The sequence below is a fragment of the Varanus komodoensis genome, unplaced genomic scaffold (assembly GCF_004798865.1).
Source record: "Varanus komodoensis strain SLA01 unplaced genomic scaffold, ASM479886v1 scaffold43, whole genome shotgun sequence".
Classification (NCBI taxonomy): Eukaryota; Metazoa; Chordata; class Lepidosauria; order Squamata; family Varanidae; genus Varanus; species Varanus komodoensis.
In genome coordinates, this window is record NW_025335985.1 from 6,462,246 (window position 1) to 6,478,268 (window position 16,023).

The 16,023-nt window shown below is 54.8% G+C and overlaps 1 protein-coding gene across 1 annotated transcript in view; it reads left to right on the forward strand.

The window, feature by feature from the left end:
- The window catches only part of DNAI1 (dynein axonemal intermediate chain 1), a 125,785-nt gene that overhangs the window by 51,714 nt on the left and 58,048 nt on the right, over positions 1-16,023 (forward strand). The window contains exons 13-16 of the mRNA XM_044444008.1: positions 1,289-1,539; positions 7,197-7,286; positions 11,957-12,044; positions 13,123-13,202. Coding sequence (XP_044299943.1) covers positions 1,289-1,539; positions 7,197-7,286; positions 11,957-12,044; positions 13,123-13,202 — 509 coding nt within the window. The remainder of the gene's footprint in view (positions 1-1,288; positions 1,540-7,196; positions 7,287-11,956; positions 12,045-13,122; positions 13,203-16,023) is intronic.

The following is a 16,023-nucleotide window of genomic DNA, read 5'->3' on the forward strand; positions in this document are numbered from 1 at the left end:
CGCTCTTGTTCCTCTTCCTTTGCCATAATAACTGCCTGGCCCCAGTTGCAGGTTATCTTGGGACTGCAGGCAGGAAGGACATGCTCACTTGCCTCTCCCTTCCACCAGGGGATGAAGGGCTGTGTAGGAGGCTCACCTGGCCAGCTCCAGGAGATGGCATCTGGATTTCCTGGCTTTCCACTTCCCTTTCTGCTCCTCCTTTTGGCTAATGCTCCTATATCCCCATGCACCGTGTCCAGCCCTAAGGAGAGGACTGACTTATCCTTCAGTGTCTGCACAGGGTTTAGAAAGTCCTAGGAAACTTCCTAAACGCAAGGAGGAAGACGACTCACAGACCCAGAGCCCTCATGCGACATTACGGATACCAGACTAGCTTTCCACACATGTATCTTGGCTTTCTATTGGGTCCCCTCTTGTCCAGTCGATTACCTGTCGTTGTGCTGAGGACCCCTGACGCTGTCGCGCCTGCGTCCATCGCCTGGTTGTAGCGAAGGGCTGGATGCTGGTGAGCGAGGTGAGTCTCGGTCCAGATAAGATGAAGGCCCTGCCAGTCTGGAGGCATCCTGCTCTGGGACTCAGGCCCTCCCTGCAGCAGTGATTCAGGCCTTCACGTGTTGCTGTTCAGACGGCCGTAACGGGCACTGCAGTGGAGACATCCAGAGAGGGCAGCTAGTGCAAAATGTGGCTGTCAGGCTTTGGTCCAGAGAGGACTTTGTGGGCCACACAGTCCTGATCCTGCATCAACAGTACCAATGTCCGGTTCCGGTTTTGACCTGCAAAGCCCTGAAAGGCTGCCTGGGCACCTTGCCCCTCCTTTATGAATCTGCCTGTAATCATCACTGAAGGTTCAGCTGGGTGGCACATTCACCTAGTGCAGGTGTGTCAGTGGTATTTGGAGCAGGGCCTTTTCAGCAGCGGCACCCTGATCATGGCATTGCCTCCTTCACTACTATGCTTTAGGTAGGCGATAAAGACCGTTCTGTTTTGGTGGATTTTTGATTTTTGATAACTGTTCTTTTAACCATAATGCCACTTTCCAATTTAGCTGAAGGGTTCTTGCTCCCTGTGTCCCTTGTTTCTGCCCTTTGCAGAAATCATACATTTCCCTGAGTGCCTGGTAGGCAGAGGACACAATGTCCAAGTGGGATCCATTCATTAAACTTATAAGCAAACTTAATCCTAGGTGGCAGAACTGGATCATTAAGATTCACCCCCAGCCACGACGGCTTCTCGGAAGAGGGGTCTTCCCCCCGGCTCGGGTTTGAATGAGATCTTTTTCCTTGCGCAGATGACTTTGTGAAGCAGAGCCGAGGGATGCTGCTCCTGTACTCCTTGAAGAACCCCTCCTTTCCAGAGTACATCTTCAACAGCGAGAGCGGCATCATGTGTGTGGACGTCCACGTGGACCACCCCTACTTGATCGTTGTGGGTTTCTACGATGGCAACGTGGCGATCTACAACCTGAAGAAGCCCGTCAGCACTCAGCCCGGCTACAAGAGCACAGCCAAGTCCGGCAAGCACACGGACCCGGTCTGGCAGGTGAGTGCTGTGCTGCTGCTCCCCTTTCTCCCCCAGAACTGCCTTTCCTTTTACAGTCCTGAAATGCAGCTGGCCAGATCCCCACAGAAACTGGGGTGCCTCAAGAAGGTGCCCCCACTTAAAATATGCCTGAGCGGCATTGACCGGTATGCCTGCACCATCCCAGCGGTGAGATATTGAGCCCTCTCTCCCTCCGCCTCCTTCCTTCGGATGTATCCCCTGTTCCTGATGGTCCTTTTCTCAAAAGGGTCTGCTTGGTATGGTGCAGCCCCTCCTCCGAGGCCTGGCCACCTTCCCCTGCAGCAGTCGCAGCAGTGCCGTGCCACGGGTGGGATCCGAGCAGGCCGTGCTTCAGTCCGGTTTGCTTGGGATGGGACGTGGAAAGAAGCAGAGGCCACACATTGCTGAAAAGTTCTGTCTGCTCAAGTAAGAGCCAGAATGTCTCCGCCTCCTCGTTGACTTCATTACTTTTCACAAGAAATCACAGGGTTGAGAACTGCAGCGAAACAGTGGCTTACTTGTTCCTTAACTGTGCTTCATGAGCATCGCTGTGATGTGCAATCAGAAAAGCTCGGTTGATTGGGCTGAGTTCCCAGGGTCTGATGTTATTTATTTATTTGTTTGTAGCATTTTTATACCACTTGATAACCAAAGTGGATTGGACAATTCACAGCAATTTAAAAAGAATCTTAAAAGCACGAAATATATACAATTTTAAATGGTCAAAACAATAAAGTAGAAGTAAAAGCTAGATAAGACATGGCAGCAGTGCAAGAGTTTAAAAATCACACAACGAAACCGAAACTAAAAGTCCAAGGAAAATTCCTGGGAAACTAGGAAGGCCTTCCCCTGGCCCCAGAAGGAGGGCAGTGGGGGTTCCAGGCGAGCCTCTCTCGGGAGCTCATCCCATAGCCAGGGTGCCAGGACAGAAAAGGCCTTTTGACTTCGTGGCCACTCGCCTGACTCGCCTTGGCAGGGGCATCCATAGGAGGACCTCTGCAGGTGATTTGGCGATCCTTCAGGCACCGAGCTGTTGAGGACTTGGGATGTTAGTGTCATTTTGAATCGGGCCCAGATAGGGACTGGCAGCCTGTGCAGATGATAAAATACGAGTCTAACATTGCAGTGGAAAGACCCCCCCCCCCCGAACCCCCAGTGCCACAAGATAAACTTCATAATGAGCTCTAACCGCATCCAGTCAGAGGTGGCACGAGCTTTTCTCCACCTGTGTTACAGTGTGGCAATAAGGAGCACACCAGTTTAAAAGGAAGGCATTGGAAACCATATTGGTGCGTCGGACAAATCACACATTCCGCACTGGCAGTCCCCGCGACTCTCATCCAGAAGCACCACCTCGCTGAACTTCAGCGAAAACCAAGGCGGCAATTATTCAGGGCACCGTCCGCAGCTGTGCCGAGCGAGCGTGCCTACCAAAAGGCACCCAGAGGGTTTCTTGGCCCACGTGCAGACTGGACCCACACCACATGGGCTTCAAGGGAATAGGAGAGCGAGTAGTGGCCTCCTTTCTCCCCCACACACCCGCCCCAGATCTCGGAACACCCCTTGCGCAAGACCCTGTTCTACCCCGCACAATCTGAATAATACCGGCTCATCAGGCAGAGGGGAAAGCATTGCCTAAAGGACGTCAGGCATGCGGGAGGCTGTTTTTTCTGTTGAAATGCCCACAGATTCATCATCACTTTGCCATAGAGCAACAGCCCTGGGAAAACACACTGCCTATCCTTTCTTTATCTTCAGATAAGTGGCAGAACGCCAACATTTGCATTTCAAAGGAGGCCCTGATAGCTTTGGAAACAACAACACTGGCTGTATTCTGAATTTCTTTCTAATATAAACTGCAGTTATTTAGCCATATCATTCGATCAAGCCTTATTCACAGCCCAAGTCCAATTCATTGTGTGCAAGAAATGCGCTGGCGGCTGCTCGGTCACCATGACTGAGAGTCAGTGTGGTGTAGCGGCTAGGAGTGCGGGACCAGGACGCAGAAAAACTGGCTTCGGTCCCCACTGGGCCAGGCGGCGCGCTGGCTGGCCTGGGGCCAGTGGCAGACTCTCGGCACAGCCTGCCACACAGGGCTGTTGTTGTGAGGATAAGGTTGAGGAGGAGCGGGAGGACTGGTCCGAGAGCTTTGGAAGGAAAAAAGGTGGGATATAAAACAAACCAACAAACTGATCACGGTGTGGTTGGAAGCAGATGGAGCTGAATTTGAAAGCAGAAGTCATGCTCCTCGTGAAAGCACGGAGCTGGGTAAAGGAAGCAGTGCGTGTGTCTCCCGGGAGTTCCAGCACATCCTGCATTCTGTCCCCTGTTCCAGACTTTGGATAAACTGGAGTAAAGTCCCCAGGAGCCAGGCAGAAGCACCTTTTCTGGATTCTTCTTCCAGCTCGAGATGTTAGTTTGGGCCCCATTCCTTCCTCGTCTTACAAACGCCTGCACTTCAGCCACGGAGGGTCTGTTCGGCTTCTTTGGAGGCCTCGTGACGTGTCCTCCAAGGGGATGGCTGCCTCCCACGCAGCCAGAGCCAGCCTGGGCAGCGCCGAGCCTGGGCAGCGCCAGGCAGGTGATCCGAGACTGCCCAACTCGTTCCCCTCCGTCCTTCGCCTTCCAAAGAGTGCTGTGGCAGCAGATGATGTCATGCGTGGGCACGGGGCAAAGGTGCCGGAACACGCATGACCGGGTGATCGCTGTGATGGGAACTCAAGTTCAGACAGTGAACCTGAGGCTGTTGTGGACTCTCACCAAGCTCCAGTATCAGAGCAAGGTCAGGAATGCCTGGTGAGCAAGGAGTGGAGATGGAGATAGCAGAACGGGGGGTGGGGGGCTGACGGCCGGGTCCGATGAGAGCCCCGGAGAGGAGAGGAGTCGGGGACAGGGCAGTTCTCCCAGCAGGAGCCGAGCAGTCTGTCTGACACAGACGTGCCTCCCCGTCAGGGGTGATGCCGATTGCTAGGAGACCTCACAGGTGGGGAATGCAGCTAACTGAGAAACAGGGAAAGAGCCGGAGGGCAGGTTTCGGCACGCTCCTCCTGCTGGGGTGTACGGGCAGAAGGGGCATACAGAAGTTGGAGACTGAGAGGCGTTGGAGAGGGCTCAACATGCCACTTTGGGGCAGCTCAGAGATACGGGACAACAAAGTCTTCTGGGAAAGCAGCTTGGGAGAAGTGCGTTTACTTGGGAGGAGAGCTGCACCTCACGACAGATCAGTCGCTGTTTGGAGACCTTGCTTCAGCATGTGCGAATCAGGTAATAACAGCGGCCAATGCCTGGCTGTCCTGTCACGCAAACGCCGCCCTCGTGGCCCAGGGTGGGTTCCCTTTGTCAGAGAACCACAGGCTGTTCCTGGGTTGTTCCACTCACGGTGGCTCATCGTGCCATCCGCACCTGGTGCCGATCCCACTGTGGGTCCCACAGGCAGCAGCTCACTTGGCAGGGGAGCAAGCAGCCCCTCGCCCTCCTTAGAGGTAGCCCTGCCAGTGCCAGCCATTCCAAGCAGCACTCGGGGGAATGCGGCACCAGCGTCCTCCTTGCGAGCTGATTTGGGCTCCGTGTGGCCTAGTGTGAGAAGGGGCTTTGGGGGATTCACACCCCTTTCTCCACAAACCCCCTTTCCTCCTGCACCCTCACTTGAGTCCACTCTGGGGAGGAATGTTTGGCCTTTGCCCTGACCCTCTAGGGCATGGGTCCTCAAACGATGGCCCACGGGATGGATCCAGCCCGTCCTGGCCATCCATATGGCCCACGCATGCTTGCTGCGCAGGTGGGGAGGTGGTGGCTTGCTCGCTCGGAGATGGTTTTGGACTCGCTGGGAGATCTCTGAGCAAGCAAGCCACCGCCACGCGGGCCCAATGCCGCCTTGCGCACGCCCAGCGGCACCTCACCAGCCCACACCCCCAGGCATCCCCACCTCTTCGGCCCAGCCTTTCAACTGGCCCTCTATTCAAAAAGTTTGAGGACCCCTGCTCTAGGGGCTTGGGAAGAGCACCCACATTTTTCATGGAGAAGCAAGTGCTATGTCTAATGGGAGATTTGAAGGAAATCTCAGGGATTCAGACCAATCAACCCCCCCACTGCCCCAACACATGTTAAGGGACCCCAGATTTTGCCCAGAGCTGTCAGACTTGGAAAAAGGAGCAGGGGCTCACTCTTACACTTCCCCAAGCCCTTGTCAAGGGGGCTCAGAAAAGGTGCAGGGGGGGCTCCCCAGTGTGGACTTAGGGTGGCAAGGAATGGGAAAGGTGCAGGATATTGCTGAGAAGAGGGTGGAATCCCCCAGACACCCCTTTTTTTGCTAAGATCCTTTGCAGGCGTGGGGGACTGATTTCCCAGCTTCTGCTGTGCAGTGCCTAGCACAGTCTCCCACCACCTTCCGGCCCTGGACATCCCCACGCACCACCCCGAGCTGCAGCTTGACATCCTCGCATTAGCCGTCCAGCAGATGAGCACATCGGCACCGACGGGACTAAAAAGATGAAGTAGCGGGAACTGTCTATAAAGGGCACAGCCCTTCAATCGGGACGGATGCCACTGCTCCTTTGCAGGATCAGCGTGTGGCCAGCCCGGCTGGTGGACACGTTGGGAGACACACGGGCTCAGTTCCTGTGGCGGGTCATCCTTTACTCTTTTGATTCAAGCTGGGGTTTGTCTTGCCAGCCTCCAGGTGTTCATCCTCATCCTCATCTCCTCTGCTGAACTGGCAGATCCCAAAGACCTGCCTGGAGGATTAAAATGGAGTGTATCCTCCCTTCTCTGGTTTGCTTTGGGTAGAATAGCACAAGGTTTTAATCAGGTATCCAACATTTCTTGTTGATTGTTTAAAGTTACTTTTAGCTCTACACGTGCCTCCCAGCGTTGTATGTTGATATGTTTGCAGGTGTATGGTTTTTATATTGTACAGTCCATCAAAGGTTTTGATTGTTTCAGCTTCCCAGACAGCTTCAACAGCGATGCAACCAAGGTGACATCCACCATAGTTCAAAATCTTGGTTACTTGGGATTCTGAAGCGGCTCGGAGGAAAGATACCGAGCTGTCTGCCAACTTTTCTTTGTGTCAAGGAACAACTCCCTTTTTCACATTAAAATGCAGTCAGTCAGTCAGTCAGTCAGTCAGTCAGTCAGTCTGTCTGTCTGTCTTTTTTAACTTAATTCAGATAATCTAATTCATTACAAGTTATGAGAACAGATTATTCCAATAAAGGGCTGCTAATGTTCTGGTGCACATAATGCAACATTTTTTTCTGGTCTCCGAGTACTTTCATTATTTAGGAGGACTTTGGGGGCAACCCAGCTATGCTCTCAAGGACCGGTGTGGATGGAGTGCTGGTTTTCGGAGATCCCCGAATGCCCAGAGGGCTGGGATGGCATCGGCACCCCATTGCTCGTACAGCAACCCCTGAAGGAGTCCGACTTGGGTCATGGGACGCGGCAAACCATCCTGGCTGGCCACCCATGATGGGTTCTTGCGTTCTGTGAACCCAGGCAGTCTCTGGTGATGTCGATTGTCGCCCGCGAAGGTTGATGCCACCCGTTAATTTAATTTTGTTGAGCTCAAGGTGCCATGAGACACATTTTTTAACCTTGGAATCAGCCAGGTTGCTAGAGAGTCTTTGTATCCACTCTCTGCTTCTCTTTCTGGACAGGTCAAGTGGCAGAAAGATGACATGGACAATAACCTGAACTTCTTCTCTGTCTCCTCCGATGGGCGCATTGTCTCCTGGACGCTGGTTAAGGTAACCTCCTCCCTCTCGAGAGCTGCGTTGCACTGGGCTCCAGGGGCACAGGCAGAGAAACTGAGCAGCCCTCTGACAGAGGGACGTAAGACTTTTTAGGGTCCCAGCTCTGACCTGGAAAGCAGCGTGGAACTGGGAGCTGGGGCTCTGCACTCAGAGTGCCCTTTCTGTGCCAAGGGGAAAAATAATAAACCACGCTGGCCGCTCCTCTGAGGCAGCGAGAGATGCCCATGTCTGTGCAGAGCCTCAGCCCCCTTCCCTCCTGCCTGCGGCGTGGCAGGTAGGCAGCTGAACTCAGCGCTCCAACCACTCTGCTGGGTGAGAGGGGCGCTCAGGTGGCCTTCGCTTCTGAGCTGCTCCTGCCCTGCACAGGATGCCTGCCACCCACTGAGCCCGGAAGGGTGCAGAGCACCCCCACAGACCTGTACCCTGGGCCAGCCGCGTGCAGTTGCTGCATCAGTCCAAAGGGGAGCTCTCCGGGGAGCATCTTCATGCCCACCATGCACACGGTGGGCATGTCTTGAGCGGAGCCGGCTGGAGCCGGGGGTCAGACTAGATGGCCTGGGAGGCCCCTCCTGACTCGCTCTGTTTCTGTGTTTCTTCTTGTTATTCCTCCTATTCCATATGCAGCCCCTTGCAGAAGCATCAGTCCTCCTTTGGTTTTTCCACACACTGCTGTGTTGCAAGGTTCCTTGGGGCCGGTGTGAGGTCTGTGTGTTTGCGTACATCATTCCAGATTAAACGCACTGGAAGGAGGGGGGTGTGATTTATAAATCTAGCTGACAAATCAGTAAATTAGGTCTCCCCATGAGGCCTACCTGCAGGTACCGTTTAGGTAGCAACGCCTGGGAGTAAGCGTCCCTGAAACTGACTTCTGAATCAGCAGGGGATGATGGTGCCATGAATTAACTCCCTGTTTTCCCTACAAAAGACCTGACCTTCTTGGGGACATGGAGAAACTTGTTGTCAGCTGTGGAGAGCAACTCACTGGCACCTTGCTCTCCTCCGGGATTTGCACAGCAGCCGTCTCTCCTCACCCTCCTCCCGGCTCACAGGCTGCAAGAGCGGCTGAACTCTCTCAGGCCCACCGGCAACTCCTTTCTGCCTTAAGGGACTTGAGCCACATTGGGCCACCGTGCTCTTTCCAGGCAGGCCTCGTGCTCCTTGCTTGCCCATCCAGCCGTGGCCTCTGGGGCCAAAGGAAGCAGCTTGCCTGCCTTGGACCCACAGCAGTGTCAGCCATCGTTCCCGGATCTGGCCCCACACGCAGCTTCTCCAGATGAGCTTCGGGGCGCTTGATGTGGGCTGCTCCGCCCTGTCTTCACAAGAGTCTGCACAGAGTCTGCCATGACGAACAGCTCAGCCGGACCCAAGCGGCCGCCTGTGGCTGCCCTGCAGCCCCCCGAAGACACTTGCACGCCCCCCCCCCGCTGCCCCCTGCCTCCACTTTGCTCGTTCTTCTTTTGAATGGCACAAAAGCCCCTCTTCCTTCCAAGCCCCCATTGTGCAGTCGGATTCTTGAAGAGGATTCCAAAAATAGAGATCTCGGAGGGCTTTGTTACTGTGGTGCGACGTCTCGGCTCTTCAGCCGGCTTTGTTGGGAGCTGCTTGTGGGGCGTGAACAGAGGCTGTTAAGCTGCGTTCTGCCATTCACTCTAGTTAGAGGAGAGGAAGACCTTTCAAAGCACAGCAACAGGGCAGCCGTGACGGACTTGCACCGACGTCCGTTCAGCCCGTCGCCGTGCCTGGGTGGACAAGCTCACACAGAGCCCCCGAACGAGGACGTGCGAGATGGCCATCTAAGGAAGTCTGCTCTGAGCACTTGTTTCGTGACTGCAGAGCCCTCATGGGGTAAAAAGGCTTGCGCCTTCTCCCCTTCTCTTCCGCGACTCAGGAGGTGGTTCGCAGGAGTTGCTAACAGACTCTGCGGATAGCCCATGGGGGCAGCTGTTCGCTGACTGACAGCGAGTCGGGCCATTGTGTGCTGCCTCCCAGCCTCCCGCCCCTCCCGCTCGGAATCTCGGGGGACTTGGCAGCCCAAGCGAGCAGGTCCTCTCTCCCCACCGTGACCCGGAGCCCTTTTGGCTCCCTGCAGCTGCTTTTCCTCCCCGCTCCGCCTGTTTTTCTGAGGTTGCTCTTCAGGGTCTCCACGTGGCTAGCAGCCTGTGGCAGCCCCTCCAGCGGCACAGTGGAGCAGTTGCCAGCGGTTTGCCTCCCGTTTCAGATGGTTCGGCACAGGGAATGTGCACGTTTTCCACATTTGAGATACTGTTGGGTCCGTGCGGGGGCTCGCTGGCTTGATCCGCGGTGGGCTGGCCTGGCTGGGCAGTGACCGGGGGCTGCCCAGCGTGGAGGTGCCTCAGCAGGCCCACTGTGGGCAGGGCCCCGTGGGGGGGGGGGGTATGATTTTCTTTGCTTTTCCCTGACAAAAGGCGAGCTGTCAGGGGGAAGCAAAGCCACAAGCGATCTTTATTTTGATCTTTATTTCCTCCCCAACAAGGCTCTTTGACGGGCTTCCTGGGGCTCTGTGACCAGGCTTACCCACACGTGTGCCAGGCAAACACTGCGGGGCTCAAGGGCTGCAACGCAGAATGTTACCCTGCACGGAGTGCTCAGTGCCTGACGCTCAAGGTAGAGTCCAAAAGGGAAGAGGCACTTGAGATCTTGCTGCAAATATACAGTGCCTGCTGACGGGGTGCCATAAAATAAATTTCAGAAGAGGATCAGCCCGTGCTTCATGCACTACAGCAAAGCCTTTGACTGAGTGGCTCACAAGAAGCCACGGAAGGTCCTGAAAGACTTGGGTGTGCCTCAGCGCGTGATCATCCTGACACACAACCAGTATCACGGATGAAAAGTTAGTGCTAGGAGAAGATACGGAGAAGCGGAACGGTGGTCCCATAGGCAAAGCATTAGACGAGGCTCCCCCCCATCTGTTCAACCTGTATGCAGAACAGATTGTAAGGAGAGCTAGACTAGGGCCAGAAGAAGGGATGAAAATTGCACAGCAACATTTCAAGATATGCAGATGATACCACATTACTGGCAGAAAGCAGCAATGGATTGCAATGGCTGCGAATGAAAGTGAAGTAACGATTACTGAAATGAAATAATAATGAAGAATTATCTAACTTTAAGGTCAACAATGAAGACATTGGCATTGTGAAATATTCTGTATCACTTGGCTGAGTCATCAATTCAAAGGGAGGCGACACCCAAGAAATTCAAAGAAGGCTGATACTTGGAAGGGAAGCAATGAAGAAACTAGGAAAGATAATCAATTGTAAGGTCATTTCACTGGAGAACAGAGCCAAGATCATCCACATTCTTGTATTCCTGGTCTCCATGTACGGGTGTGAAAGCTACCTAGTAAAGAAAGCGGACGGGAAGAAAATACATGCGTTCAAAGCATCGTGCTGGAGGAGAGTTTTACAAATAGCCTTGTTTGACAGGAAGTCAAACCAGGGGGTCCAATATTAAATCAAGCCAGGACTCTTCTTGAAAGCAGAAATGACCAACCTGAAGCTCTCATACTTCAGGCTGATCATGAGAAGGCCAGACTGACTGGAGACAACAATCATGCTAGGGAAAGTTGAAGGCGGAAGAAGAAAAGGAAACAGGAAATATAGTGAGTCAGAAGGGGCCTCCTGGTCCATCCCTGTCTCCAGCCAGCCCCGCTCATGTCATACCCAACTCATGAAGACCAAACATGAGATGGACTGATTCCATACAAGGCGCCACAGGCTCGAGTTTACAAAAGCTGAGCCAGGTTGTCATGGCCAGGACATTCTGGGACCCCTCGTTCATAGGGTCATGATTTGAAGCCGTGTAATGACAACACAGAGGGAGTAGCAAGAGAAAACCAGGTCGCCAAAGAGCAAGGTAGTTGGACTCCACCGAAGAGGATGTGGCCAGAGCATCGTTCAGCTGAAGGAGGTGGCACGGGATCGGAACGTGCGGTGAGATTTGGCCCATGGGATCGCTTATAGCCAGACACGACTGAACAGCTGAACAACAATAACAAACTACGCACGAAAACAAAACTACACAACACACACACCCCGCCCCCTAATTCACCCTGTCAGAAACTTGGGTTTAAAAGGAACCTGAGTTGTGGTGGCTGTCAAAAGAAATGTAATAATAATAATAATAATAATAATAATAATAATAATAATAGTCCACACTCCCATAGACGGAGCTGGAAGTTGTTGAACATGTTTCCGTCTCTACCTTCATAGGACCACACCCTAAGCTGTAGGGGTTTCATGGGGAAGAGACAGTCGGGACTGTGTTTGCTGCCCCAAGCAATATGGGTTGTGCAGCTGTCGTGAGCATTGGCTACCTGACCACCATACCAATGACGGAAGAAAGGCACGTTTCCTGTTTCTTTGCAGGGGGGAAATGCGCACGGTGGTCCGCAGACAGACGGCACAGCTCAGAGCCGTGAATAACTTGGATGTTCTTATAATAGGACACAACAGAGCACGTTGGCCAGGCAGAATTCTCATTAACACACAGCTCCCGCAAACGGTCTGCCACAGTCATGAAACATTCAGCAGTTTGATTCTCGCTTTTCTTCTAAATCCCTCAACAAAAAGTTCTGTTTCAAAGCAGCGCCCCGTTGTTGCAAGGATATGAGCAGTGCCTCTGATCTCTGCTCTCCCCAACAGAACGAGCTGGTTCATACAGATGTCATCAAGCTGCTTGTAGAAGGCACCACGGAGGAGGGCCCGGAGGGGCTGCAGCTGCACACCATCGGTACGTGTGGTCTTCCTCTCCCCCCACCCCCACCCCATCCCCTGGTTGCTGGCATGGAGGGTGGCAGAGCCAGGCAGACTTAGCTGGGAGTAAGCGCGATGGGCCATGATGCTTTCAGACAGAAGCAGGGGAGGCGTCGAGTGGGATGCTGTCAGGAATAGATGGCGAGGCTTCATTTGGTCCGAGTGAAGATTCGGAGTGGAGAAAAATGAAGACTTCCACATGCCATGTGCAGATTCCACATTTAACCTGTGCAATTTGCTGGCATGGGATGTGGTGATAGCCGCTGACGTGGGTGGTTATGCCATGGGTTCAGTCGGATCCATGCAGGTGAGGTTGTCCCTGGCCATGCCTAGTCTCAACGGCCATATATCACCTGCCGTATGGGAGGCATCATGCCTCTGCACACCTGGGCTGGGCCACAGCCGGCTGGCCACTGTGAACAGGATGCTGGGCCAGATGGGCCCTTGGTCCAGCCCGGCAGGTTCTGCTCTTAATCATCCTGGGCTTCTTTCATGGAAGCGCTAAGAGCCAGCTCCCCACCAGTCAGAGCCCCTGAAGGAGCCCCTCTCGCTCACCCTTAAAACCATCTGCTTTGGCAAAAGCTCCGTTTGGCGTTCTTTCCTTTGGTCAGGGTGTTCCTCCGAACAATTTCCTCTGGTGGAAAGGGATTATTAAAGACGTAATGATGTCTTTATGCGATTGGCAATTGTCTACAGGTCTGCGGTTCCACGGCAGAATGATCACAGCATCTTGGCATCCAACAGTCCCGGGCTGCTCTTGGCAAGCCCTCTTCCCCCCACAGATGGATCCAGGCAGCCCAGCTTTCTCCTAGCTCAGGACCCACAGGCCCTCTGGGTGACTCCTAGGCAGAGCAGCTCAAATCAGTTGTGACTGTTTCCTGCCCCATTTAAATGACTGATATGCAAACCAATATGTAAGGGGATTAAATAGTGGGTTGAACAGAGTCCTTCCAGGGGAAATGGAGCCCAGCAGTATGAACCTGGACATAGCAAAGAGAGTTTTCTGCCCACACACCTCTCCGCTTTCTGTTCACCTTCCTCTCTTTTTCAAACAGGCTGTGGAACTGCATTTGACTTCCACAAGAAGATTGATTATTTGTTTCTTGTGGGAACGGAGGAAGGAAAAATCTACAAGGTAGGAAGCATCCTGCTGTGAATTGCGGTTCTTCCTTTTCCAGTACCACAACCTGGGGCATTTCCTGGCCCAGAATGTCCCTTCCAAGACCGCAGAATTTGCATGTGGGTCTCACCTGCAGGGGGCCTGCCTGACCTGCTTACGTGGCAGAGTGAGTGCACGCCTCAGCACTCCGGCTAGGGTGGCTGGGGGGTCTGGGCGTTGTCCTCGGGCGTCTCTGGAGGGCCCCGGGTTGGGGGAGGCAGGTCCAGTGCCACTGTCGAAAACATCCTCTCAAGAGGAGTGCAAACGTCAAACGGCTGCGCAGGGAGGGCTTCCCTCGTGGCGAGCCAGGCTGCGTGAGCCTCTGCAGCAGGGAGAGCCACGGGGTGCCGGACCCATCGTCCCCTGTTGCCCGGCCCACGGAATGAGCCAGTCTGGCTGGTGACTGGAAGACAGAGCAGGGCTCTGCCTCCTCCTGGGGACTGAGCTTGCCACATGGGCCGCATCCATGCTCGGGCTGTGCGCCTTGTGATGCGGGCCTTGGGGGCCGCTCTTCCTAGCTGCCCCTCCTGCTCCACAGTGCGGTTGAACAGCCGGGGGAAGGACTCAGAGGACCGCTTGCGCGTCGCAGCCCACCACCTTGCAGAGGTCTCCTTGAGACCTCCGAGTCCATCCTGTCTTTGCCGCAAAATGCGGGGGCCTTGTGCCTGAGGAAAGTTTCCTGCACCCACGGGGCTCTCTCCCGGCTCACCTGGGCAGCTACGTACACGTCACGAAATGCGCACTGCGGTGCTGGTGCGAGAGCCTTTGAGATCGCTTACTCCAACCCGGCATGCTCCACTCGTGGGTATGCTTCCCAGCAAGCCATGGCTTCTTGTGGGGGCGGTGGTCTAATGTGTCATCCAGACCAGACACTGCATCCTCCTGCCTCAAGGAGAGTCACGCAGCAACCCCCCCCACACCGTCTCTCCTATCCCCCCAGCAAAGTTGTTTCCCCAGGTCCACCTGGCCACCGATCACCTGTGGCACCTGTGCAAGCCCGCCTTCCATCCCCAACCCCGCCTAGCAGCCAGTTGCAATGCGCTGCCCACACGCCTCTCTGTCCTTGTGAGGACCCCCCCTCCCCTGCTACCTGAGTTCCTTCCCTGCTTTGCTTCTCCGCAGAAGGTTTTTCTGTGGCCGCTTTTCTCCAGTGGCACGATTTCTGCATGCCGTCCTTGAAGGAGCGCATTTCCCCAGTGTGCGCAACTGTGCTTTGGATGCGGCCTTCCCCTACCCACCCAGTTTTTCCACCCATGGCAGGTGAAGGGCTGCTGCCACGAGGCTGTGCAGACGGCGAATCCCAGTGTTCCTGCCCCCCTTAGAGAGTCCCAGTGCGACAGGAGCACCATGTAATAGCACATCATTTGCTCGAGTCCTGTTTGGTCCAGGAAGCACCACTGACCTTTTGAGTGGGGGCCTGCAAAGCAGAGGAGGGGGAGCAGGCGGGCAGAAGGAAAGGCTGATGGCTGCAGGCAGCAGTGAGGTGACTGGAAGAAACTGCCTGCTGCTCTGGCAAGTTCAGGGGCTCTTTGACTGCAGGAAATGCTTCCACGGGTGCAGAGATGGTGGTGGAGGCAGGAAAGGAAGGGCCCAGTGGGGGGATCCAGTGGTGTTGCTGAGACTTGGCTGCGCTCCGCTGCTGAGCCAGGCAGGTGCAAGTGGGGGCTCCAGAGCGGATGGAGGGGAGTGTGCAAGCCACTCGAGCAAGGTCACCTGTGGAGAAGGGGTGCTGGGGACCAGCCAGAGGGGAATGGCGGGCAGGAGGGGCCCTGAGGAGAGCACCAACACGCTCGGCTTGCTGAGCGGACCAGTGGGGAAAAGGCAGCGATGCAGCAGCCACCGCCACCGCCCTGGGTCAACAAGGGACGAGCTGGTGAACTCAGGGCCCCGATTCTGCTGCACAGGCCGTGCCCCCGCTCGGTGCGAGGGAGGGGAAGGGAGGGGAATGCATCCCCGGGGCCAGAAAGCAGGTGCTCCTGCACAGAAGCCGCTCTGCATAGTCCGTTATGCCTGCAACTTGCGGCATCCTGCAAACCTGCCCGTCAGCAGGCAAAGCTTTTCAGAGGGTCCAAGGATGAGGCGCCGCGACCAAAGCCACGCTTGTGTGCTCATCTGTTATTAAGGGAGGGCTGTTGCCTTTTAAAGCTTTTCTCCATCAGCCCGATAGCGTGTTAATTTTTAGCTGCAGAACAATTGCATCAAATTTCAGAAAGTAGCTCAGTTAATAGCATTTGGGAAGCCAAGAAGTCATTATCTTAATTATGCCCAGGCCCTTCCCTGCAGATAAATTGTTTCTGCGTTAACATGGACATGCAGCTGCCACGCCTGCTGCCTGTCTTGATTGCGTGGCCAAGAAGTGACTTGACTGCTGTGGGAACCGGGAGTAGGAGTGGGAGGCGGCAGCTCTGCAGGACGGTGGACGAACGTGGGCATTCGTGGTTCGGCCTCTGACTCTGCCCTGGTTTAGCCCAAGGGGCTGAGCAATATCGGCCCTTGTCGCTCGGCCGGCAAGCAAACGAGGAGCAGCTCACCCAGCCAGAGAGCTATTGCGCACGGGTTGCCACGAGCTCGCCGGTGCCCTTTCCATGGATGGGGGAGAAGGCAACCACGGGGACTTCTGCCTGTTCCTGCTACTTCCTGGGCCCTGGAATTTTCCCTGCGTCAAGGAAACATGCAGGTCTGTCGGGAATTGACGTCCTTGCTCCCCTCTCCCTGCCCCCAGAACAAGCAGCGAAATTAAGAAAGCTCATGAACTATGAGCAGTGTATACACCCCTGTTAATTAAATGCATAAGAAA